At 40.5% G+C, this 27,478-nt stretch overlaps 1 protein-coding gene across 1 annotated transcript in view; it reads right to left on the bottom strand.

The window, feature by feature from the left end:
* Positions 1–26,032, bottom strand: part of LOC137268162 (protein Spindly-A-like) — a 47,079-nt gene extending 21,047 nt beyond the window's left edge. Inside the window, exons 1-4 of the mRNA XM_067802691.1 lie at positions 25,965–26,032; positions 9,818–9,981; positions 5,478–5,654; positions 5,142–5,327 (exon numbers count right to left, since the gene is read on the bottom strand). Coding sequence (XP_067658792.1) covers positions 5,142–5,327; positions 5,478–5,654; positions 9,818–9,970 — 516 coding nt within the window. The 5' untranslated portion in view covers positions 9,971–9,981; positions 25,965–26,032. The remainder of the gene's footprint in view (positions 1–5,141; positions 5,328–5,477; positions 5,655–9,817; positions 9,982–25,964) is intronic.
* Between the last annotated feature and the right edge of the window lie 1,446 nt (positions 26,033–27,478).

Here is a 27,478-nt window from a genome sequence, read left to right as displayed (position 1 = left end):
GATCTTATAAAGACAATAAACAATATCATATCTTTTGAAATGTCTTCTTATTAACTTCAATGATGTACAGCAATTCTTGGAATAAAGACTAGATGAGACATCTCAGCTATAACTCAGCTGTCTAAGCCTTGAAGATTCTCCTGTCCACTTTCTTCCACTTCTCCAAAGCTAGTGTGTTCAGCCTCTCGGCACACAGTCTGTTTCTTGCAGGGTTGTGGATGTTGTTCTGGCAGCTGAATCCACGCTCACAATCAGCTGTTTGCAAGGGCATTACAAGAGCAAGCCTAGCTAGGGTCAGGAGGTTGGGAAACATGGATTTGTGATGTGCACAAATCTCAGTCCAAAGTTTACTAAAATTGTCCCTTGCATACCTTTCCTTCAGAACAACTATCTTCAAAATGTCCCACTCACACAGAGTTCCAGTTTTGTCAGTTTTGGCCTTGCTAGCATATTCTCCATACCTTGTCCGATCAGAACCATAAAAGTAAGTCAGAATTTCTATTTCCTCCTTTCCATAGTTGACAAGATCCTTTTCAGACAGCATGCTTATAATCCTTAGTCCCATGACACTAAAAGCAGTAGAGACACTGACTAATTCTTTAGGAAACCTCTTTTTCAACTCGGTCTTGAAGAGCATTCAATAATTTCCTCTGATTTCTTTACTTGGTAGTGATGTAGCTTCTCTCCCCTGTAGTTAGCTATCACACTGTCATTTTCTTTCTTAAGAATCAGTTTATCTTTGAACTGAGCTGATAGTGGCTTTTGCCACCGAGAGCACTTCTCAAGCATGACAGGCATCCCTCAACTGCTGGTTGCACACATGAAACATCAAGATCTACTTTTTGGAATACCAAACTCAATTCAGTAAACCTGGGGCTCACATCCATCATCACAAAGAGCATGAAAATGAACTTGTAATCTGTGAGGTTGGCTAGTTGTTCCTCTTCCTTTGAGCTCTTCTTGTCAATCTTTTTGAAATATCTCACTCATATGACTTGTACACAGTGAAAAGTGCATTGTACATACCAAACCACCTGATCTCATGAACTTCCTTTACTTTTATTTGGGTGTCATCCAATAATTTGAGTACCTCGGCAAGTTCTGCAACTCTGCAGGCTGATTTCTTAAAATAATACAATAAGTCTGTGAGAGTTTCCTGAAACACTTTCCCAACATATTCCACTTCGTCAGCTGCCTTTGATGTGCACAAGTTAAGTCTGTGTGCCACACAATGAACATTTACAACATAGGGACTATCATCCTGCAGGAGTTTGGCCACTCCAGATTTCCTACCAGTCATCACTGACACTCTGTCTGTGCCAAGTGCAATGATGTCACTCATTTCAGTACCTCTTGACTGCATAAATTCTTTCACGTGTTTGTAAATTACTTGTGCAGTTGCTCGTGAACCCTTTAGTTCGATGTTTCCAAGAAAAATAGTTTCTTGTTGCATGTTTTCAAACACCATTCTTCCATAGATAACAAGCTTTTTTGTCACATTAATGTCTGTACTCTCATCTGTCAAAACCGATTTAAACACTGGTGACGTAAGTTTCATGTCAATATCTTCTGTAATAACATCCACATATGCATTCTGAAATTGATCAGCAGTTTCCCTTGAGGTATATGTTGCATTTTAACCAACACCTAATGATAAAATATCTCCACATCCTTGAAGTTTACACAATGATACAAGAGAAGGGTACTTGGAACCTGCAACACCTTCCTTGCACAGCCAATATGCACAACGCATTGCGGCAACAATACTTGCTGATTTTCGAGAAATTGCTGTTTCTGTCACTGTAATAGTCATTTCATTGAAGAAAATTCTTTTCGGCAGTCTTATGGTCAAGTAATTTCTCATATCTAGTCAAAGTCGACGATCTATAATTCTTGCAATAAGTCGTCAGTGTATTACGAAAGTTACAGCTTTTACAAAGTCTGCAAATTATTATTCCACTTGCCTCTTCATACTCAAGTCAATCATATTTCTTTAGCCACTTGTTCCTAAATTTGTGCTCAAATTTTCGTTTTCCCGTCTGTTTTAGATTTTCTTCACAACTGTCACTTTCGTCAAAATTAACACGGAGTTCATCAGTATCATGCACATGGTCGCCATTATCCGGGATTTCTGCACTGGAAACATTTGAATTAACTCCACTAGCATCTGCCGTTTTGTGAAAAAAGTCCGTGATTCATCTTTTCTTCTTATTTGACGACATGTCTTTATCAACGTGATAATATGATTAAACGCTGCCATTACTCCGCTCAACGATCTGGCCTCATTCGCTGTTTCCAAGAAAAGTACGAGGTAAGACGGATATAGGCAAACAATTACTATCATTTCTGTATGGGATCGAGTAATAAACCGGTCTTTCCGAGTTCCTAATATATACCAAAATCATTCTGAATGCTTAACATTAAATTTGACCAATGAAAAAATCACTTGGAAAACACTGCTACATCCAGACGTGTCCGGGCCACATGGTCTTGGAAAAGTGCTATTTATATAGCTCGGTATTTCCAATATAGGGAGCAATGGCAAGTAACAGTTTTTAATTCATGTAGTTCGCTATGCGTTAGCAACGAATAAATGCGTACTATGTAGCGCACACATCAAATATCTCTGCATCATTTTTCTATTTTACTGCGTAATTACGCAAAAACGCTCTCTAAATGCAACACTGCACTACTGATTTACAAACACTGTTCACCGGTCTGCCACAACAATCTCTCGGGAAGGTCAACTGGAACCAGAATCAGAGTAGTAAGTCATGTATTAACCACCGAAGGAGCACAGTACATTATCTCACGTAAGTAAGACCCCATAGACCAAGGTAAGTAAGACCGTATCTTATAGGGCGGAAGGACGTGTGAGTTGATGCAACCACCAATGGTCCGAAAGACTGTAGCCCCTCCCTATCTAATACCGCCAAGTCCAGCAAGTCATGGCTGGCAAACACTGTAGAGGACTGCCAGAAGCATCCAGCCATGATGTCGGGAACTGTACAATTTCTGTAAGGGGTCATTGTTGATGCTAGCGCTCGAATCTCATGCGGGACGACGGGTGTGGACAATACTGTGCGTTGTAAGCTGCCATTATGGTCTGCCTCAACCATAAGGCTCCTGGTGACTTCCCCTCTAGCAGTCATGGAAAAGGCCAGGAACAACCTCTTTCTATTTCCCCAACGAGAAGAGGACGTCCTGATATATAATCTGAGGGCCCAAACCAGACAGAGTAACTGCTCTTTCTTATCCTCTGGTCCGATGATGGCAGTAAGAGGGGGGATGGTGAATAACCTGTCTGGTTGACGTGGCAGCTGGTTCTTTGCCAGGAAATCCCAGAGAAGGCCCAAGTGTGGAGCACCATATCTGGTCTGTTCAAACCGGACCCTAGTCACATCCAGCGCGTTGCTGTAGCTAGCGCCAGTGCGTTTCTGCAGCTAGCACCAACAGAAACACTGTCTTCCTTGTTAAGTTCTCAAACAATGCCCTGTCCAGCGTCTCGTAGGGGCGACCTCTTAAGTGCTGTAGCACGACGTTCAGGTCCCACACAGGTGGCCAGAACTTAACATTTTGGTTCTCCAGCTTGAATGCCAGTTCCGGGATCTTCGAGACCTTCCTATCTCCTCTGATAGCTAACACAGAGTATAATGCTGACAGGTAAGTCCCAATGGTACTGCCCTTGAGTTTCCTCGAGCACCGTAAATAACGCAAAAACTCAGCCACAAACTAGGGTGACGCTAACAATGGTTCCTGCGACTTCTGGGCAGAGAACTTCTCAAATGTAGCCTACTTGTCATCATAGAGTGACTGAGTGGAAACTCTGTGCGCCCAGGCAATGATCTTCTCCACTTGAGATGAGTACCCCTTGGCCGTCAAAGTCCTTTGGAGATGGTCCAGGTGCATAGATGGACCCGGGTGCAGTATCCGACTGTGGGGATGACGCAGCAACTAGTCCCTCTCTAGAAGCCAGAACGGATCTTTTCCTGCGAGGCGGCACAGCTCTGGGAACCACGACTGGCCACCAGGGCACAACCAAAAGCAGATGGATCCTCACCTTCACCTTGAGTTTCGCCACTACCGCTGGTACTAGCACTGGCGGATGGAAGATATACACGTCCAGTCCCTCCCATGACATCAACAGAGCGTCGACCGCCGAAGCTGCCCGGTCTGGTATCTGAGACACATACAATGGAAGCTGAGCGTTGAACCTCGTGGCAATCAGTGGGCGCCCGTGATCATTACATATGAGCCGAAATATCTCCGGGTGAAGCATCCACCCAGTCGGGACAGCTTCCCTGGTTGGGAGAGCACATCAGCTAGAACGCTCCTGCAACCTGGGACATGACGAGCTCTGGCCTCGATGCCGTTTGCATCTAGAACGCTGGCTAAGCGGAACATCTGATCCAGCAGGGACTTGGACCTGGTTGTCCCCGTCTCAAATTCAGCCATACGACAGTCGCGTTGTCTGAAACAATCAACAGGTTGGAGTGGTGTAGTAGCGACACCCAGTGGTCTACAGCTAGAATCACTGCCTCCAGCTCGAGATTGTTGATGTGCCACCCTACTTCTACGTCGGACCAGAGCCCCGTGGAGTGACATGTCAAGTGGTGCTTGTCCTATCTCCCTACCTTGTCATGCTAGTCTAACTATCCTCAAGTGATGCTTGTCCTACCTCCCTATCTTGTCATGCTAATCTGACTATCCACAAGTGCTGCTTGTCCTACCTCCCTACCTTGTCAAGCTAGTCTGACTATCCTCAAGTGGTGCTTGTCCTACCTCCCTATCTTGTCATGCTAATCTGACTATCCACAAGTGCTGCTTGTCCTACCTCCCTATCTTGTCATGCTAATCTGACTATCAAGTGGTGCTTGTAGACTTACGACTGTCGTAGCACCACCATCACTTTCAGGAAGGGGGCCCCTGGATCCCTACCTTGTCATGCTACAGTGTATAGTGCTTATCCTAGCCTTGCTCCAAGGCTGTACTGACTGCTGAGACAATGGATGTATAGTAATTCAGTGAAGAGGCAAGTCTAGATAAGCAGATAGTACAGCCTTATGAAATGAAGAATTTTTTTGCCAACTGTTGGAACCTGATAGGTCAGCAAGTTTGATAACAACATCAAAGTGCCCTACCTTGTCGTTCTGCAGTGTCACAATCTCCTGCTGTGCCTGTCCCAGCTCCTCACTATAGAAGGAACGGGAGATGTTGTTCGTCTCATCCATCTGCTCCTGCACAAGTTCCTCCAGTTTCTTCACATGCTCTTTCAACTGGCGCTCCGCATTCTGGGACAAATCTAGGTCTGCCTGGAGATGACTTATCTGTGAAAATGGTAACAAACAGATAAACTCCCTTCTCTCTTTATTTGGAAATAACCTGCATAAACAAATAAATACAAATGAAATAAATCAAGTTTATCTGTAACAACAGAACATTATTGGCAAGTACACATGCACTGTATGACCAGAAACCTGTTTTTTCAACTGGCCAGCTTCTTGGTTGTGTCTGGATTCAATTTCCTCGCTGATTCTCTCCCTTTGGGCTGCCATCTCCTGCTTGAGTGTCGCAATTTCATCATTATACCACTTCTCCACGCTGGCTTTCTGGTCATACTTCAGCTGAAGACTGTACAGCTCCTGCTCCTTCACCTGAACATACAAGGTCAACAGATGGCAAACAGACAGGGTCAACAGGCACTGTCAACACACAAGGTCACACACACAGCCAACACAGGTCAGCACACACAGTCTGCACACATCACCAGCACACACGGCCAACACACACGCTGTGCACACACTGCCAACACACAAGGTCAACATACTTATGGTCAAAACACACAGTTACCACAGGTCAACACATAAGGTCAACTCATACAGCCAACATACAAGGTCAATACACTGCTAATGCACAAGGACAATACACACTGCCAACACAGGTCAACACACACGGCCAACATACAAAGTAAATGCACTGCCCTACACAAGGTCAACACAGATACAAGGTCACTACACGCTGCCCACACGGCCAACACACAAGGACAATACACACTGCCAACACAGGTCAACACACACGGCCAACATACAAAGTAAATGCACTGCCCTACACAAGGTCAACACAGATACAAGGTCACTACACGCTGCCCACACGGCCAACACACAAGGACAATACACACTGCCAACACAGGTCAACACACACGGCCAACATACAAAGTAAATGCACTGCCCTACACAAGGTCAACACAGATACAAGGTCACTACACGCTGCCCACACGGCCAACACACAAGGTCAATACACACTGCCAACACAGGTCAACACACACGGCCAACATACAAAGTAAATGCACTGCCCTACACAAGGTCAACACAGATACAAGGTCACTACACGCTGCCCACACGGCCAACACACAAGGTCAATACACACTGCCAACACAGGTCAACACACACGGCCAACATACAAAGTAAATGCACTGCCCTACACAAGGTCAACACAGATACAAGGTCACTACACACTGCCCACACGGCCAACACACAAGGTCAATACACACTGCCAACACAGGTCAACACACACGGCCAACATACAAAGTAAATGCACTGCCCTACACAAGGTCAACACAGATACAAGGTCACTACACGCTGCCCACACGGCCAACACACAAGGTCAATACACACTGCCAACACAGGTCAACACACACGGCCAACATACAAAGTAAATGCACTGCCCTACACAAGGTCAACACAGATACAAGGTCACTACACGCTGCCCACACGGCCAACACACAAGGACAATACACACTGCCAACACAGGTCAACACACACGGCCAACATACAAAGTAAATGCACTGCCCTACACAAGGTCAACACAGATACAAGGTCACTACACACTGCCCACACGGCCAACACACAAGGACAATACACACTGCCAACACAGGTCAACACACACGGCCAACATACAAAGTAAATGCACTGCCCTACACAAGGTCAACACAGATACAAGGTCACTACACGCTGCCCACACGGCCAACACACAAGGACAATACACACTGCCAACACAGGTCAACACACACGGCCAACATACAAAGTAAATGCACTGCCCTACACAAGGTCAACACAGATACAAGGTCACTACACGCTGCCCACACGGCCAACACACAAGGACAATACACACTGCCAACACAGGTCAACACACACGGCCAACATACAAAGTAAATGCACTGCCCTACACAAGGTCAACACAGATACAAGGTCACTACACGCTGCCCACACGGCCAACACACAAGGACAATACACACTGCCAACACAGGTCAACACACACGGCCAACATACAAAGTAAATGCACTGCCCTACACAAGGTCAACACAGATACAAGGTCACTACACACTGCCCACACGGCCAACACACAAGGTCAATACACACTGCCAACACAAGTCAATACACAAGGTCAAAACACATGACCAAAATACAAGGTAAATACACTGCCAATGCACAAGGTCAATACACACTGCCAACATACATAGCCAACACGGGTCAACACACACGGCCTGCACACACTGCCAATACGCAGCAAAAACACACGGTCAACACATATGCCCTGCCAACACAGGTCAACACACAAGGTCACTATACTCAGTCAACACACAATGTCAATACACACTGCAAACACACACATCCAAAACACAAGGTCAATTTACACTGCAAACACACATCCAACATACAAGGTCAATTCACACTGCAAACACACACAGCCAACACACAAGGTCAATGCACACTGCAAACACACACATCCAACACACTGCTAATGCACAAGGTCAACACACTGCCAACACAAATGGAAAAGACACAAGGGCATGTGTTTATGTACAGAGCTCTGGCTATAATTGTACCTACTCATACTCTGTACCTGTATCAGTTATTGGTATACTTGTGGTGGATGATTATTGATTATGATTGAAACATACATTTTTAACAGAATCACCAATTTTACGGGATTTTCTTCTTTTTTTTTTCGAACTACTGTTTTTCATAACTAACACTGTCATGCAAGAAAGACATGAGAATTGTAACTAAACAACAGAAGTGTTTAAAACTAAGATATTTATCTGTTTATCTTATTACATTCACAATATTCATAGCCAGGTTACAGCAATATATAAACCATGGTGAGGAATATGAAACTTTGAATACACAATGCACATAGTCTTCTACTGTTTCCACTTCATTCAAGTTTGTTATACTAAAACAACAAAAATTTTGATTTATCGAAAATGTGTTTTATTCTTACGATCACATTTCGATCATTGGAACTCCACTAAGAAACAGGCAGCCAATCTGTAAGCTTATCACAAGAATCTGTTGTAAGTTTGTTCTACATGGGACTCCCAAAGGCTTAACACATTTATCAGAAGCCCTTTCACATCCTGAGTGACCATAAGAATGAGGATTTTATGGATATCAACTTCTTTATGAGAGAACACAACGTTTCGGAGTTAATGCTTACTCCTTCATCAGGTGATTGAGAAAGGGATACAGAGGTGTATTTATATGTACAGGTAAAACAATAACAAAGTAACAAGTGGAATGAGTTAACGAAAGCTAGTATAAACAAGCACTGATAGGAAGCCAATAGTTAAGATAACAATGATGGAAGCCAACGGTAATGCATTACAGTTGATTGGATATGTTTACATAACATGATTGGGGATAAGGATGGAAGCCAATGGTGATACATTACGCATGATAGGATGATGTACATAACACACGATAGGGGATGAGCATGTATACATGAGGGTTGGTGATGTACAAACACAAGTATGTACTCGGGTAGATAGGCTATACATGAATTACATAGATAGAATGTACACAGGTAGATGAGATTAATTTATCAATAAGTCCCAGGCACTTGGTAGGTACACTCCTTGGTCGCGGTTGATGGCTGGTTTCTGTCTCCGGATCTCGATGGCCTCTTGCAGTTTCCTTTGGCGCCAGTTGTTGTTGTTGGTAGATAGTATCCTAGTGTCCTCCCATCGAATTGAGTGTTCAGGGTTCTTGAGAATATGTTCAGAGATGGCCGATTTCTGGTCGAGTTTCCTGACTGAGGTCTGATGTTCCTTCATTCTGGTGTTGATTGGTCTCAGCGTTTCTCCAATGTATAGGTCGCCACAGTTGCAAGGGATCTGGTAGATGCATCCTCTCGGGTTAGGGTGTTCACAGCTGGGTCCTATGTATAGCCTATCTACCCGAGTACATACTTGTGTTTGTACATCACCAACCCTCATGTATACATGCTCACCCCCTATCGTGTGTTATGTACATCATCCTATCATGCGTAATGTATCACCATTGGCTTCCATCCTTATCCCCAATCATGTTATGTAAACATATCCAATCAACTGTAATGCATTACCGTTGGCTTCCATCATTGTTATCTTAACTATCGGCTTCCTATCAGTGCTTGTTTATACTAGCTTTCGTTAACTCATTCCACTTGTTACTTTGTTATTGTTTTACCTGTACATATAAATACACCTCTGTATCCCTTTCTCAATCACCTGATGAAGGAGTAAGCATTAACTCCGAAACGTTGTGTTCTCTCATAAAGAAGTTGATATCCATAAAATCTTCATTCTTATGTATTTACACTTCTAAATGACATTCAAAGACCTGAGTGACCATGTCTCCATGGAAACAGGTCTACCCAGCCGATTGACTCAAGAAGTGAAAACATTGAGTAACATACATACTATCAACACACAGGTGAGTACAAATTGACTGGAAACACTGACAGCCCTGAAACATCCACCTCAGGCTCACAATACCTCCACTTTTTGAGCATAGCTCTTGGCCACATCTTCAATCTTCTCCTTCAGCTGGGAGTTTTCTTCCAAGAGAGCCTTCCCAATCTCCACAGCTTTCATCAAGTTGTCATCTTTCTGGGACAACTCCTCCTTGAGGAGAGAAACATCCGACATTCTGTATCAATCTGAAACCAGGAGAGTTAAAGAAAAATATCATCATGAGAGCTACAAAGATGAGACATAACTCCCCATACAGGTTGAATATGAATATTGCATCCTTGTGGTCTAATTTCTTTTGACCTATCTTGATACAGAGCTATTCATAAACCTTCTTAACAGGCAATTTAGTCTGTCAGACAGACCATACAGAAATATATCCATGGGGTATGGTGGGCGAGCTGGCTAGAGCGCCAGGCTACTTGGAGGTGCTGGGATCAAGTACACCTGTGACCAGGTGTAAAACCTTGGAGTCGACTTTGTGTGCAGACTCTTTCAGTGTTGACACAACACCTAGTGTACAGGACACAATACAGTGCTCTTGAAAGAACCCACAAATGCATTGGTAGATGACCAGATGGTGGCCACATGAACATGAACACCTAGTTGCAGGTACAGCAACATGCAGTAATTTTCTGTACTGTGACTATATGCTGCTGCAGTTCACATAGCTTGTAAGGGTAAGAAAGTCACAATAACTTAATGTGACTAGTGGCAGCAAGAGTTGTATACTCCCCAAGGAGTACATTTGGCTTGATAACGACGTAAGAATCTACATCGAAACGTCGTTCAACATAATAAACAAGAAGTTTAATCCATAAAGCTGTATGTTTCATTTTTCACAAAATACCAGTGCATTGAGCCTGTGCCAGTCGCAGGATATCGGTGCTATATAAACATCCTATAATAATCCAAGGACGCCCATGCAAGTCTTGAATATGAGGCAAGTCTATCAGTGTTCGTGGTTGGTTTTGTAAGAGTGCATGCAGAAATGAAATTATATGAAATATGTAGTCCAAATCGTTTGCAAGTGAAATGTTTGTTTCAAAATTTCTTTTCTTTCATCTGTTGCTATTTTAAGGTATTTTTATATAATCAAGCACATCAGAATCTATGCATCCAAAACAAGCAAGCAAAAGAATGTTTGCCTGTTATTTATTATTTTTATGTTATTTATTATTAGTTTCTGCATTAGCACGAACACTGTCTATACTTCCACAGTTACTGAAAATGAATAATTCCCAAGTCTCGTTTTCATTCTATGTTATTTTTTCTTTCTGTAAAATATGTTCATTTCAGGGACAAGTTGTTGTAGTCTAAGGGCGAGTATATATGATTACACGTATGCAGTGTTTGCAATACTTTAATTTGCAAGATGGCCATCAGGGCCTGCTGTTGCCTGCAGACTTTAGTACAAGCCCTGAATGGAATCTGCAGGTCCATTTTGTTACTGTGAAACCAATACCAATGAAATAGACCACACTATACAGTTTCACACTGTTTCTACAAAATCAATTAACGAAACCTATGGAGCAGAGAGATGTTTTTTATAGAAGAAAGACTGGCACAAAGTGCGCAAGTACCAGGAAGTGAAACTAAGTTGTCATTACATCATGGATCATGGATGATTTCCCAACATTAATAAAGCCACAAAAAAAATAAATAAAAACAAAAAAAAAAAAAAAAAAGGAAGGATACCAGTTGTAAAAATGACAGATAATTTTCTGAAGGCTACAAGGGCCTGCAGATATTTTTTAAACTGTCAGCCCAATGCAATAACAACCAGCACTTGGCCCCCAGGGCTGCAATTTTTTTAACACTGGTTACGTTACATTCATGCCCAAATGATCCCTGAATCAATTAAATCAATTATTATTTTGCACACCTGTTTCGATGAAAATGTCATCCAGTGAATGTCACTTACAGATAATGATGTCATACATATGTTACAGTTATAATTATTATGTTATTATTATTGAGGTTTTTTTAAAGAAAATACACATGGTTAATCTGCCCTGCTGCTCAGTTTCATCTAAATGCATCATTTGTATTTATCTATACATTCCTGACAGAAAGAACTTCTTTCTTGGTATCTTCTATGAGACTGGGGGACCAATCCAAAACAGTTGGCACCAATTGTCATAAGCCAACCGGGGTAAACAAACTAAAAGTTAAGTGTGGAAAGAAAGGTCTCATGATGTCATAATATTTCAACTCCAATATAAATGTTCTACTTTCAGAATGACTATCAAGTACACTGTACACTGATGTAAGTCAGAACTAAGGCTATCGTATTCAAGTGATGGGTTTATCAATACCATTACCAACAGTATGTACATGAGGTAAAATTCTATGCATATCTCATGCATACTGCATTACAAACCACACATTGAAAAACAGTGCAGTAATAGTTGGAAAGGTATTCCAGTTTTCGTGTTGATAAAAAAACTGCTTTCAGGAAAAGGATAGTTGAAATATGTACATTTACCATTCTTAGTGGCTGATGAATATTGAAGTTACTGAGTCTCAAATATGAATGGTTTCATTAAATTATTTACATCAAATACATCTCTTTGTAATCATCTATCTGTATAACATTACAGATAAGTTAACAGCTTGCTGTGAAAGCAGATCTGAGAACGTCTTATCTAATTGTTCAGCATGGATCCACACACATATTAATCATGTTAGTAACAATAATAGCACTAGTTGTCAGGGAAATATAACATTAATCTGTAACTCATTACTGTGGTGAAAATGGTGAAGTAATGTTTTGCTGAATGTCACAGCTAGCAGTATTCACAATACCTTTGAGAAAGTAGTCACATGTAAATTTACTGAGAAAGTGTACAGTAACCCAAATGTAACATGTATATCACGATGAATAGGCTGTCTCTAAATATATATCATTTTCATAGTAACAAAGAATCCTATTTAAACTGAAAAGGAGCCCTAGTGCAGTGTTTCCCATGGACAAGAGGAGTTAGGAGTCATCATAACCGTCTGGTGTCATGAGTGGGAGTCATGGACAAGGTTTGGGGAGTCAACCATAATCAGTGTTTTCCCCTGGCATATAAAGATAGGAGTCATCATAACCGTCTGGTGTCATGAGTGGGAGTCATGGACAAGGTTTGGGGAGTCAACCATAATCTGTGTTTTCCCCTGGCATATAAAGATAGGAGTCATCATAACCCTCTGGTGTCATGAGTGGGAGTCATGGACAAGGTTTGGGGAGTCAACCATAATCAGTGTTTTCCCCTGGCATATAAAGATAGGAGTCATCATAACCCTCTGGTGTCATGAGTGGGAGTCATGGACAAGGTTTGGGGAGTCAACCATAATCAGTGTTTTCCCCTGGCATATAAAGATAGGAGTCATCATAACCCTCTGGTGTCATGAGTGGGAGTCATGGACAAGGTTTGGGGAGTCAACCATAATCAGTGTTTTCCCCTGGCATATAAAGATAGGAGTCATCATAACCCTCTGGTGTCATGAGTGGGAGTCATGGACAAGGTTTGGGGAGTCAACCATAATCTGTGTTTTCCCCTGGCATATAAAGATAGGAGTCATCATAACCCTCTGGTGTCATGAGTGGGAGTCATGGACAAGGTTTGGGGAGTCAACCATAATCAGTGTTTTCCCCTGGCATATAAAGATAGGAGTCATCATAACCCTCTGGTGTCATGAGTGGGAGTCATGGACAAGGTTTGGGGAGTCAACCATAATCAGTGTTTTCCCCTGGCATATAAAGATAGGAGTCATCATAACCCTCTGGTGTCATGAGTGGGAGTCATGGACAAGGTTTGGGGAGTCAACCATAATCAGTGTTTTCCCCTGGCATATAAAGATAGGAGTCATCATAACCCTCTGGTGTCATGAGTGGGAGTCATGGACAAGGTTTGGGGAGTCAACCATAATCAGTGTTTTCCCCTGGCATATAAAGATAGGAGTCATCATAACCCTCTGGTGTCATGAGTGGGAGTCATGGACATGTTTTTGGAAGTCAGATACGCAGGTTTTCTGTGTCAGGGGAAACACTGCCAGTGAGATGGGAGATTCTGAACTTCAGTCTAATGAAATCTAGACTTGCTTCATTTAGAGCTCTAGCATTGCCGGAGGGATTATTCTGTGGGGAAAATAATGTGCTTGTAAGACTGGAGACAGACTAATGGTGAACTGTGAACGTTCATGCCCCACACATGTAACACCTTTCATTGACCTAGGAATGTGATCCAGAGGTCACGTCTGCTTCTGCCTCCACCATATGGCTTACATGCAGGAGTTAAGCAACATCCAGGCCTCCGTTTCTCAAAACAAACAGTTTGACAATTTGAGAGTGCTGAATTTTTAACTCAACCGCTTCTATAGGATAAAAGATCCACACAACTTAGGTAATCTATCCACAAAACTCAAATTGTCTTCCATCTTTGAGTTTATATCATCCAGTTCATTCCATGAGATGCATTTTCCTGCATTTTCTCAAATTTGAGTAAAATCTGTAACTTAAAGGTCACATATAATCTAATAGGGTACAAATGCAAAATCACTTGCTGACATCATTATAAATGAAACCCAGTCATTAAAACTACTCATTTCGATCTTTAATTAACTTAAATTGACCTTTTGGTGCACAATTCTCAGCCGGAAACGAAATTTCAACCAATCAGAGCGCGCGTCTCTGTAACGTAATAGTGGGTATAGAAATGAGGGTCTGTGCAGTATTCATCTACGTTTCAGGGGGTAAACTATTTCGTTTACAGGTTTGTACAAACCTGAAACCGCGAAAGCTGTTGTGAAAACTGAAAGCTATATGTTCTCACAATCTACTATCATTTAGTTTTGTCTCCTGCTTTGCCTAGTTTTCAAGTTACAACCCTTGTTTTCATAGACGACTCTGTCAAATTAACTTCGTGTCGCTAGGTTGTAATCTGTGTTAGGTGGTATAACCCTACACGTTATTTGTTATCATTCACTTGATGCTCAGTTAATGAATTTATAACAGGTATAATTAGTGGTAACGTGACTTCAGGATTTTCAAAAATGGCGATGCCCTGTCTGCTAATGAATGCTATTTAAGTTTGTTTTCACCAACTTACAAAATCAAAATTACTTTCTACTGGTAGTAAAATATGTATTTTATTGATGGACATTAGGATTTTACATGACATTGCTTATAATATAACAATTTCACTCTTGGAATCGGTCAATATAAGGGGTCAATATAAGATTACTTACGATAATATTGTCACTTTGACCACAACCTCGTTTCCAAGGAAGAAAGCCTTACATCCATGCAAAATCCTTTTGGTCAGCAATATGTAGTAAGCAGTCTTAATTTTATAAACTCGATGAAACTTGAACTCCATTTTCTATCCTGGCAGCGTGGTAGGGGGCGAACCATCCGATTTAGTATACACCACAGGCTTCCACAAAGCTCACTTCGCACACACTAACAACCAATGTAAGCACAAACTACAGAGTCTGGTGGAAATCTGTGCATAGTGACACCATCACCCGATCCCAAGGAACAACTGACGGCAACACAACAATTTGGCATGTCTTTATGACGTCGAGAAATCAGCAAAATGACGAGCTTCCTACACATCTTCTATACATTTAACTGGAAACCGTTCCTTCTATGACGTCACTGTAGGGCTCTGGCAACAGAGTTACGTAACCTGTCTGCGGTTTCGTTTGCGCGCGAGAGAGAAGCAGACAGCTTTTTAGCAACTTTTAAGCGCTTGGTATTAATTAACCACAAGGGTTTTTTTTAAAAAAGAAATGGTGTTTCGTTTATGACTAACCAAAAATCTTTCATATGCAGTGATAAAAAGAGTACCAAAAAATTGAGTTTAGTGGTCCTTTAAGTCAAAACTGAGACTTAAGTTTGTTTCGGGAAGTTGGGGCCAGCACTCTGGATGCATGAACCACACAGATGGAATTCAGCAGAACCTTGGATGCACCACCAAAATGTTTGTCGTTAACTAAGCAACATTCTAGCTATTTGGACAAGATCTGTAAATAATCAGTTCTGGACCAGACAATCCAGTGATCAACATAATGGTCCACATGTGAAGATTGAGTCTGGTGCAGGATGAAGCTGTCGGCAGTGAGGAAACACAAGGATGTCTTCTAAGTTGAAGGAGACGCTTGCAACTAACGTCACACCAAACTCAGTCATGTTGAGATCATCATGTTGATCTTGGCCAGAACCTGGTGTAGTAAAACATGGAGAAGGTAGCAAATACACGTTCTGGTCTTTCTAGTCATAGTTTAGATCATCTGCAGTCCAAACTGCCACATCCAGACCTGTGGACACATAACCAGAAGTTGTCTCTTATCTTGCTTGGAGATCCTAGTTCGTGACTCACAAGTTGAACAAGTTGAAAGTGAATGAGTTTAGTTTTACTCCACGTTTAGCAATATGAGCTTCACACAATCTACCCGAGTGAGGAATCGAACCCGGATCTTCAGCTGAATGAGGGTACACTTTGACCACAAAGCTACTCCATCTCCCTCAGAAATTCAAATGCTTTCCCATTCCAATGAGATTTGTATGTACTAAAACATGGGACAGACTCTCAGATCAAAAATGCCTGGTGTCGGAGAAAATGTGACTTGGTCAAACCCTATTTCTTGATGAATCATTCCATTACTATCAATAACAACATACTGCTATGGAATATATTATAACTGAAAGCCAAGTCCACGATCACTATGAATGAAGCCACATGTTGGTGACTGATGACGAAGAAATCTAAAGTATTTATATATAAGACCAAAAGCCTCCTTGGACAAAAGGCGAGGTAAAATGGGGATTAATGTCACACTTAAGTATATTTCACTCATATGACATGCGTGCTTGTGTATGAATGGCTGCTTGTAATAGCCCAGACCTGAGCTGGTTTTATTATCCCAGTTCACTGAGAATGAGATTCCATCCTGCACTTAGCATGAATGCTATACCCAGACACATTACACTGACTCTGAGCCAACCAGTCATTGTACCCAGTAATGCTAAGTGCAAGGCAGGTACCAACAAATACCATATTTTAATGTCTTTTGGTATGACGCGGAGTGAGTGAGTGAGTTTAGTTTTACACCGCACTCAGCAATATTACAGCTATATGGCGACGGTCTGTAAATAATCGAGTCTGGACCAGACAATCCAGTGATCAACAACATAAGCATCGATCTGCGCAATTGGAAACCGATGAAATGTGTCAACCAAGTCAGCGAACCTGACCACCCGATCCCGTTAGTCGCCTCTTACGACAAGCTGAGTCGCCTCTTATGGCAAACATGGGTTGCTGAAGGCCTATTCTACCCCAGGACCTTCACGGGTGTGACGCGGAGGGAGAAGGAACCTGGGACCTTCTGCTCTCAAGGAGACACTCAAACCACCACATCAAGTCTATATCACAAAAAGGTAGAACAGTCATATGACTTTGTAACGACAGTAGTGAACAACAAAATGGCTAGCTTACTAAGCAAACAAAACAAAAGCCAAAAAAGAATTCCAGAGCTGTCTTGTCTTTCTTAGCACACAAAACAGTAATCTAAGGTGGCGAACACCAGCTTCAGAAAGTAATACCAGTTGATCTCTAAATATCATCACTATCTGGCAAGTAGTAATACATAAGTAGTGTCGAATTTGTTAAATATTGGGACCTAACACAATAAAAGTCAAACACGTAAACAGTAAATATATCGCTATACATGTTCCAATACAGACACCTGTATTAAAAGTTACAATATGTATCCCAAGATGATGTAATACAGCTTTCCAACCAACACACAGGCCTACCAATATGGTGCTCAATCCTGAGGTAACCAAGGGACATGACTCTATATTACAAGTAGACTGGGCCAGCATTGACCTCTCCATCTAGTTGGATATATGTTACCCTCAGTTTAACGCACACAACATCAGTGCTAGTGCAAACTCATTCCTGACAATATACACCTTCCTTTTCAACATAGGTTGGTAAAGGTGCCATATTTGACAAAAAACTTGGCCTAGGAGTCTTTCACTGCTGTCATGTGTTAGAAAGAGTGTTTACATGCATAGTGTTCAACATCTCACAGCAATTATCAAGCTCATTGACAGCAGTCTGCAATTAAACTAGTCTGGACCAAATAGTCCAGTGATTGACATCAACATCTATCCACAATCTGAAACATGACGACATGCATCAACCATGTCTGTAAAGCTGATCAGCAGAACCCATCACTTGGCTTTGAGACAGTTAACAAGCCCTGTGACAAGTCCGCCTCTCAGATAACAACTCTGGGCTCATTTGACAAATTTGGAAACAAGAATGGCATCACGTCGCCCTCATCATGAGTGTTTTTGGAACAATGTTCACAGTGTGTCAAATGTCCTAAACTGATAATAAACAAGGCACTATCTTTGAACAAAATTTGCATTTCAGTTAACCTGTAGTCTACTGTCACACCCGTCATCACAGATGATCATGTGATCTAGCACCAGCCTAACTGCTAATATTGATTACTCATTAGCAATAAGCCAACCTAATACCATGAATACGTCGGCATTGTTACTTGTGCATAACTTTACATATTTCAAGGAAACAGGCTGGTGCACACAAAAATCAATGTCTGTATTTTTTTCAACCACACGACAGATGTTGAAAAGACAAAGAGAGTTACACAATATAAAATCATTAATAATCCCTACAACACAAAGCAGTGTGATATTAACAGATATATATGCTAGAGAAATCATATCCAGTTCTTCATGAGGATCAGTGTGATGGGTTTAATATTGTTTTAGTGATCTACAGCAATGTCCCATGGAGAGACATACAACTTCCTGGTCATATGAATTAAAGTTTTCTGCCACTGTTAAGCTTAAAAATAAAATAAACTACGGCATAACAGGCATCAGGGGGAGCACAGCTTTTCGATGATTACCTGCCCTACAGGGTTTACTTTTATAACACGTTTAATCTCCAAAATATTAATGTTAGCCATCAGTGACCTTCCACAGATTATACAATTTCAAATTATTCATGAGACCCAATACTGGCACAGCTGCTAGACCACCAGCTTGTTGGTGGGTAATGTTTATGTTGGAACAGGTCTGAGGTAAAAAAAAACTTCACCAAGACAATGAACTCAGTTTTGAATCAGACAATGAAAGACAGAGCTGCATTTGTGATTACAAAGCTGTAGGTGTTAAAGGCACAAAATATGTAAATCTGAACAAAAAAGGTGACTCCATTCCTTTTGGTCTCAGATTTCTGTCTGCAAAAGACAACTGACAACTTGGCCCTCTTTTTCAAAAGAGACGATTAAGTAGTCAAGCATCTGTTACAAAATATGATTGTCTATTCAGGCCACTGTTTAAAAGATAGTTCACAGCTTGGGCATCTGCCTGGACAACCAATCTGACCAGCTGATTCCTTTAGTCACCTCTTAGGACAAGCATGGGTTACTGAAGATCAGTTCTAACCCTGATCTTCACACTCACAGCTTCTGTTTACACAACATGGTTGACTATTTTAACCAATGTTTACAAACTGATCACTTGAGCCAATGTTTACAAAAGACTGACTACTTTAGCCTGTTTACAAGACAATTGGATACTTGAGCATCTGTTTACAAAAGACAATGGTCAAAGATGTCTTTGTTTACAGAAGACAATGGACCAAGATGTCTTTGTTTACAAAGACAATGGCCTAAGATGTCTTTGTTTACCAAAGGCAATGGACTGAGATGTCTTTGTTTACTAAGACAATGGACTAAGATGGCTTTGTTTACAAAAGACAATGGACTAAGATGTCTTTGTTTACAAAAGACAATGGACTAAGATGTCTTTGTTTACAAATGATAATGATTTGTTTGGCCAACCCCACAACTGAAATTTTCACAACTGGCTACTTACATTTGAATCTCTAATCATGAAGTAAAGATTCGCATAGAAATTCATTGTTAATTATTACCACTAAAAGTCATATACTAAGTTTCATATATTAGGAAAATATGAATATAGAACATCAATTTCATCATAACAGTGACTTAGAAAAAGACACCAGGTTAAAGAAATAAAAACTCTTAGTCTTATACACACATTTCAGCCAGACAAAAGCCATATCTAGACACATGTCTAGCCATGTCTACAAGTAGTGTGCGTCACAGTCCCTGAAACATATTTTGTTCCTTTCAGCCTTACCTTCCCTGCAACCCTAAGTGAACAAAATCTAGATATCCCATATTCTGGTTCTCTGGTCAGTGGTCTGCCTGGGGCTTCTTTATTTAAACAAGTTTGTTCATATATCTGACTTTCAACATCAAGTGGGTTTTACCAGACACCAAATCACGAGGCCCTGTACACTGAAGATAACGACACGTGCAAATATTTTATATTGTAAATCCTGGTGACACAAACAAATGTCACAATTTGAATTATAAGCACTAATATAACATAACTAATGTGACATGTAGAATGCATGCTCTACACATGCATCGAAATTAGTTCTAGTCATCAGTCTCAATATGCTAATTGCTATTCAAAGCCCAGTAGTCATTTAATAATTGACTGTAATCGCACACCCTAAAACAAATATTATACCATTGTTCAAAGGAAACAGGCAGTGATTAATCCATTAAAACAATGGTCAAAGACAGTTCCTAGTGAGAGACACACACAAGTATGAAGTTTACATTGCAGCTGTAACTAGAAAACTGCATAAGTAGTTAACAAAAACATGAAAAACATTCTTTCTAAAGTTTTATTTGATTTTTTCAGTTTCTCATAAATATCAGTTTGCCTCAAGAGCATATCAATAATCAATGGCCTAAGCTATAACGATCGATTGATTATTCGACCAATTACTCCTGCACTATCTTGAATACAAACAACATGTCTTTACTGTTAAAACACATGCTCAAAATGGAAGGTTAGCATGACAAGGGTTGACTTCTTGTTATCAAACACTGAACATCCCCAAACCATGTCTACATCAGCAAAGCTTGATTTCCTGTCATCAAACACTAAACATCCCCAAACCATGTCCACAGTAGCAAATCTTGATTTCCTGTCAAACACTAAACATCCCCAAACCAACAGCAAAGCTTGATTTCCTGTCATCAAACACTAAACATCCCCAAACCATGTCCACAGTAGCAAATCTTGATTTCCTGTCAAACACTAAACATCCCCAAACCAACAGCAAAGCTTGATTTCCTGTCATCAAACACTAAACATCCCCAAACCATGTCCACAGTAGCAAAGCTTGATTTCCTGTCAAACACTAAACATCCCCAAACCAACAGCAAAGTTTGATTTCCTGTCATCAAATACTGAACATCCCCATATCATGTCTACAATAGCAAAGCAGATGTTTTTCTAATAAATGTTAATTTTCATCAGGTCCAATCAATATATACAATATATGTCTAGAATCATAGATAGAAATACTGGATCATCTATACACTTAGAGACAGACAGAGAGATATATGTCAAGAAATTGTAACAAAAAGACTGCCAGTATTTCATAAGATTTAGAGTAGAATGGTTCATGTCAGAACTGCTTCTGTTGGAGCCATTTACATTAGACAAAAGGGGGTAACTCCTGTTTTCAAGAGTTGACACAAAAACATCAAGTGATAAATGAAATGAAAAATAATCTCCCTTTCTTTGAGTAACTGATATCAAAGTTCCTGAGCATTGGATCTGATAATCTCTGTGTGCTTAATCTGTGGTGGACTAATGTCTTTCTTATTCACTCAGTGTGAGTTTAGTTTTACACAGCAGTCAGCAATATTCCAGCTGTGTGATGATGGTCTGTAGGTAATCGAGTCTGGACCAGACAATCCAGTGATCAACAGCATGATAATCAATCAAAATGATTGGGAAGCGATGACATGTCAATCAAGTCAACGAGTCTGATCACCCAATCCCAGTCACCTTTTGTGACAAGCATGGGTTGCTGAAGACCTATTCTACCCAGGATCTTCTTGGCTGTCATTCACCCATACTATCAAATGTTCAATATGTCAGAAACTAAAACATGCAGCTTGCATCAGCAGAATAATAATATTATAATAAAGTGACTTTTGTACTTTAAAGTCTCCCAGAAGTTGAACTATGGAACATAACACTATAAAACTTCACATTCAGACAACTTTACAGCCATGTCATTGAAAATATGAGTTCATCTGGAAACACAATCGTTGCTAAATCTCTCTGGAGGTTGGATTATTGCTGCTCTGGTCAACTTCATTAGTTTTCATAATCACTTGGGACTTCATTGTACTAGTGTCGGATGTCTGAACAACATTTATAGACATGTCAGTTAGGTCCATACAAGTCACCCATAAAGATCTGGGTTAGAACTGGTCTTCAGCAACCCATGCTTATTGTCAGGGGCGACTAATGGTATCTGGTGGTCAGGCTCACTGACTTGGCTGATACACATCATTGTATCACAGTTGCCTAGATCAATGTTCATGTTATTGATCTGACTTGATAGGCCAGTCGGGAAAAAAGAACAAGTAAAAAGAAACTTATCTGAATAATGTCCTTTATTGTCATGTGTTGTAGTTCTTATTACAATTCCAGGAGTATGGCACTTTATCAGGTGCACTTTTTCATATTAATTGGCGCTCCCTAAAGATTAGAGAGGGTATCAGACCTTAACCCCAAGTCCTAACCCTAACCCCAAACCCTAATCCTAAGGAGAATAAAGGGTGTCCCACACTAACCCCAAACCCTAACCCAAAGGATCATAAAGGGTGGAAGCATTATAGTGAGACGACTGCTCCTGTTGCGCCCGATAAACTGCATTCTAGTCAAAATTTCTCATGTTCTTTGGACTTGTGGCAGAATCTGATAAACATTATATATAATGAGGCAGTAAGTTTTAGGTTCACATCGGCAGTGTTTGAATGAAAAAAAACTTCTTGGGGGTGAGCAAAAGAATTAGATGGGTCGCAGGGGCAATGAAAAACACAACAATTAAAAGTGCTGGCCTCACTTTCAATTTTCAATATTCAAAGACAACAATCAAGAGTTCTTTCACCCAAATTACTGAGTAGTGAGTGAGTGAGTGAGTGAGTTTAGTTTTACGCCGCACTCAGCAATAATATTACAGCTATATGGCGGCGGTCTGTAAATAATCGAGTCTGGACCAGACAATCCAGTGATCAACAACATGAGCATCGATCTGCGCAATTGGGAACCGATGACACGCGTCAACCAAGTCAGCGAGCCTGACCACCCGATCCCGTTAGTCGCCTCTTACGACAAGCTGAGTCGCCTTTTATGGCAAGCGTGGGTTGCTGAAGGCCTATTCTACCCCAGGACCTTCACGGGTAAAAATTACTGAGTATACATGGAGAATGGTATATATGATTAATCAAATCAGGGAGAGATACCATTCAAAATTTCCCTCTAGATCACAGGACTAGTGAGTGGACAATAGTTAATGGTTCTGTCTGTACTTCACTTTACGATCCATGCAAAATTCACTGGCTACCACAACTGCTGCAAAGTTATCATTTAGTGGTCTTGATAAATTTTCACTAGCCAAAGACCACTGGACCAGCATATATTTCGCACACAGTAATTTGAGTAAATAAGTCAACATTGAGCTAGATATTACAGTTGCATTTCTGCCATGGTGACAGCATATTTGCAAATCTGCCTCATCTGCGTCTGAATAGCTGCATATTAGCACACAGTGCTCTTACAGAACCACCGCTTACATACTTAATACCCAGAGATAAGTAATGTTTAAAGGTCACATGCAACCAAAAAATCAAACATAGTTAAAACACAATTACCACTTATTCATGACATATAATATACACTGCTGCTTGTTAAAAAACAAATGAATAAAATTATAAGTGTACAATTGCGATTCAAAAGTGCAATACTTTGTGCTTGGGCTTACTTCCCTCAAAACGAAGCCCTCGGGAGACCAAACCCAGTCATAGCGGGTGGATGTGCACACAAGTGTAACGACGGCTTCCGATTGGCTGGTTCATTTCCTGATATGCTAAGGGCTTATTGTGTGCGCAGAGAGATGATCTGTTTGATTGGCATTTTAGAAGTATGGCGAGTCACAAGAATGTAAGATTCTTTATGGATAACAAATTCCTTTATTGTACATGATGCGTCGTTTCAGTATGGATTCATATACTGTTGTCAAACAAAATCATATACACTAGAAGAAGTTGTTATCCATAAAGAATGTACATAGAGATGTTGGGTTTTGTAAATACATTTGCTCTGAATTTGTGTTCGTTCCAATCAAAAATCATCTCAGTAGAGATGGTGAACTACTGCGAAAAACTGCTGGAAACTGTCATTCGTCCAAGTACAAAGCAGGACTTGAAACTGACAAGAGTTTGCACCAGTTTCCGTCAGATTCAGTCATCCGAGAAAAATGGAAGTAGATTGTTTGCAAGCCACAGCCATAAAAACATGTCATGTGTATAAGTATCACACCTCCACAATTACATAATGTGGCAGACACAGGACTCGGATGCACTAGTTTTATGCACGAAATTTATTTTGTTTATGGCGTATAGCCTGATAGGTGTTAAGTTCAAATTGCATGTGGTCAATGATTGAAGCTGACACTGTGTTGCATATTGTCTTTAGCAGACAAGGAGGCAGACATATAGGTGTCAATAAAGCAGACATTGAGCTTTCTCTGTGACAGAGACTGCTTACCACAATCAACAAGTCTTTTTTACGCAACAAGTAGATTATTTACTTGTTTGTGTACACAACCAAGATTAGACTACTGCTCATGACCTAATACTCCGGCATGCATACTGTTTCAAGCTCCACGAACATATTCACTGCGCATGCGTTATGGGTGCAGTGCAGCTGTTGAAACCACTTTTTCCCTCCGCGCTGGAGAAAATTTAGTGAATCATTTGAATTCCGATATCGGGGGCTTTTTTTTCATAGCGTGTTTTTTCAACCTTATAGGTTGAATTGGCATTTTTGATGACTTGTATCTGAAGGTATCAGAATCTGCAAAGTTGTGTTTCACATTGCATGTGACCTTTAATTGAAACTTTAAATACTCAAAGAGCAATTTATCTGTAAATTGTTATTATTCAATAAACTGATAATTAATTGTGATACTTAATGACCTATTTATCATTATGTCCACCCTGTTGGATGCTTCCAGTTGTGGTTTTATATAAAACGCAGCAGACGGGCATCATGGCAATATGCGTTTCCGCACAATTAACAGTTATAAACATTTTAGAATTCTTCATGTCACACGTGAAATAACGTAGATCTATATATTTTTCATAAATATGCTCAAATAATTGATTGTGTGACTAGATGAATGGGTTCTTTTTCCACATAGATGGGTGGGGAAAAAATGAACGACTTTATTGAAATTGAACTTGTGATCATGTGACATTCCTCTACTAATTAACTTAAATAATGTTATACGGTTCATAACTGCATTTTTAAATTTTCCGACTAGAGTGCAGTTTACCAGGCGCGCTACCTGGGGACTACTCAGCACTTACTAATGAGCGCGCTGCTGTATCCTTAGCCCTTGGGCAACCCCCTTCCAGATCCTTAACCCTTGGGCACCCCCCTTCTAGATCCTTAGCCCTTGGGCACCCCTTTCTAGATCCTTAGGGTTAGCGAGTAAAGGTTTGGGTTGGCTTACCTTTGGTGCGAGTACATTCAATTCAAATTGCGCCCGGTAAAGTGCACTACTCCCTATTTTCCCCCATGTTACTTTCCTTGAACATTTTTAGTTGTCTTTTAAATAGGAAAGATTTCCGCTCGTAACCCCTGTATTTTATTTAAGCATTAAAAATTAGGCCAACAGTATGGGGTTTTTTTTCATAAAATACCTAACCCTAAACCCTAACTCCTCCAAATAATGCTAATAAACAGAATTCAAGCAGAACTCTTACCACTGGTTGTATGACGTTTGCCTACAAACACCATTTATATCAACGGCTTCAGCAATGATTCGGACTCGGGAGTCCATAATCGCTCTGACTTATCGCTTCTGCTTGGTCGCTGGTAGTTGATGACTACCAACGACCACAATCAATTGTGACTTCACAACAATAGCGTATTATATCTCTCTCAGATTAACTGATTAAAAAATACAAATATATGCTGCATATGTTGTGATGCAAACATACCTACCAGTTGACAAGCTCAAAAGCCAAACACGAATTTGATTTTTGCGCCACTTCAGTAAAGGGAGGTAATTACTAAACAATCCAAAGTACGGATCGGAATTCCCTGCGAAACGCACCCACTCAACGACGCTGGAAGATACAGCAAAAAGTAAGTACGCTTTCTACTCTCTATCGCACTGATATTTTTTACAAACGAAACACAGAACTTATCATCTCTATAAGATGAGTTTTGGGAAACTATATGTTCATATGTATCATGTGTGTGATTTATCGTGCGTGTTTGTTTGTTTTTTCACCAAGTGAGATGTAGGTGTGCGTTAAAGCTAGATATATAGTAAGAATCACAACTGGAAGACGGAATTAACTAATATCTTGCATGTACGGAAACATGGAACTGGTATGTGATAAGTACATTTAAACAATTGTTATACTATTTAACCTCTTCTGTAACGTTATTGCCCACATAAGATTATGTTAGCTCAGAACAACGTTGATTCAATAGTATACCTGATTCAGAATCAGAGAAACCCAACACGTTGGAGTCACACTCGTAGTGCCATATTTCAAATCAAGACCTTATTCCCTGAGATTAAAAAAAAAATAAAGTTTCTACAGAAATTCTGTTCTCACTTATATAAATATTGAACAATTAAATTTATGTCCCCAGTGTAAGGCCACACCTCAGGTAATACAGGGCCGAGTTAGAACATGTTTATGTAGATATTCTACCCAGATTGGTCTGCTTTCCCGATATATACTGTTCGTGAAAATGCCCGCACCTGCAACATCCATAAGTTTTATCAAAAGATTAGGTTACACGTTTTCTATTAAAATGTTAATTACATGGATGATAACATTTTCCAAGTGTACATGTATGTTCAGTATATGTGTGTTTCCGTTACATATACCTGCATCTACGCTTGTAAAGATCATATCCTGCATAAAGATGTGTAACCTACAGTTTATATACCACATGTGTTACAAAATACGTTTCCAGCTATGAAACGGACACATGTTCAAATAACATTTTGTATCATTTCAAAGTAACATTGAGAGCTATCTTTTTTCATGCACATTCCTTTCAAGCCCTCTTTGATGTGAGGATTATTCTATGTCAAATTAACACCTGAATCGTTCCATTACAATTGATGCCAATATATTTTTTAGATTATCTTAGCTAACATAGTTATGTGCAACTTTTCCTCAAGCAATTCTGAAATATAGAGGCAAGTATGTTGTTGACCAAATCGCCTCGTACTGCCATATTTGTGATGCAGAGACTATATTTCACGCCAAGAAACTTAATACTTTCTTAAGTACTGTACCAAGCACACCATACTCTCCTCTCTCTCACTCTCCCCCTCCCCCCCCCCCCTCTCTCTCTCTCTCTCTCTCTCTCTCTCTCTCTCTGTATTTTCATGTTACTTTCTCCCACACCGAAATGTTCGAAACTGTCCTTTTGTAAAGAAAATACTTCACTTTTCTGCATTGATTTCAAAGAGCATATGGGGAGCTCTC

The sequence above is a fragment of the Haliotis asinina genome, chromosome 16 (assembly GCF_037392515.1).
Source record: "Haliotis asinina isolate JCU_RB_2024 chromosome 16, JCU_Hal_asi_v2, whole genome shotgun sequence".
Lineage (NCBI taxonomy): Eukaryota > Metazoa > Mollusca > Gastropoda > Lepetellida > Haliotidae > Haliotis > Haliotis asinina.
This window is presented reverse-complemented; position numbering and strand designations above follow the sequence as displayed.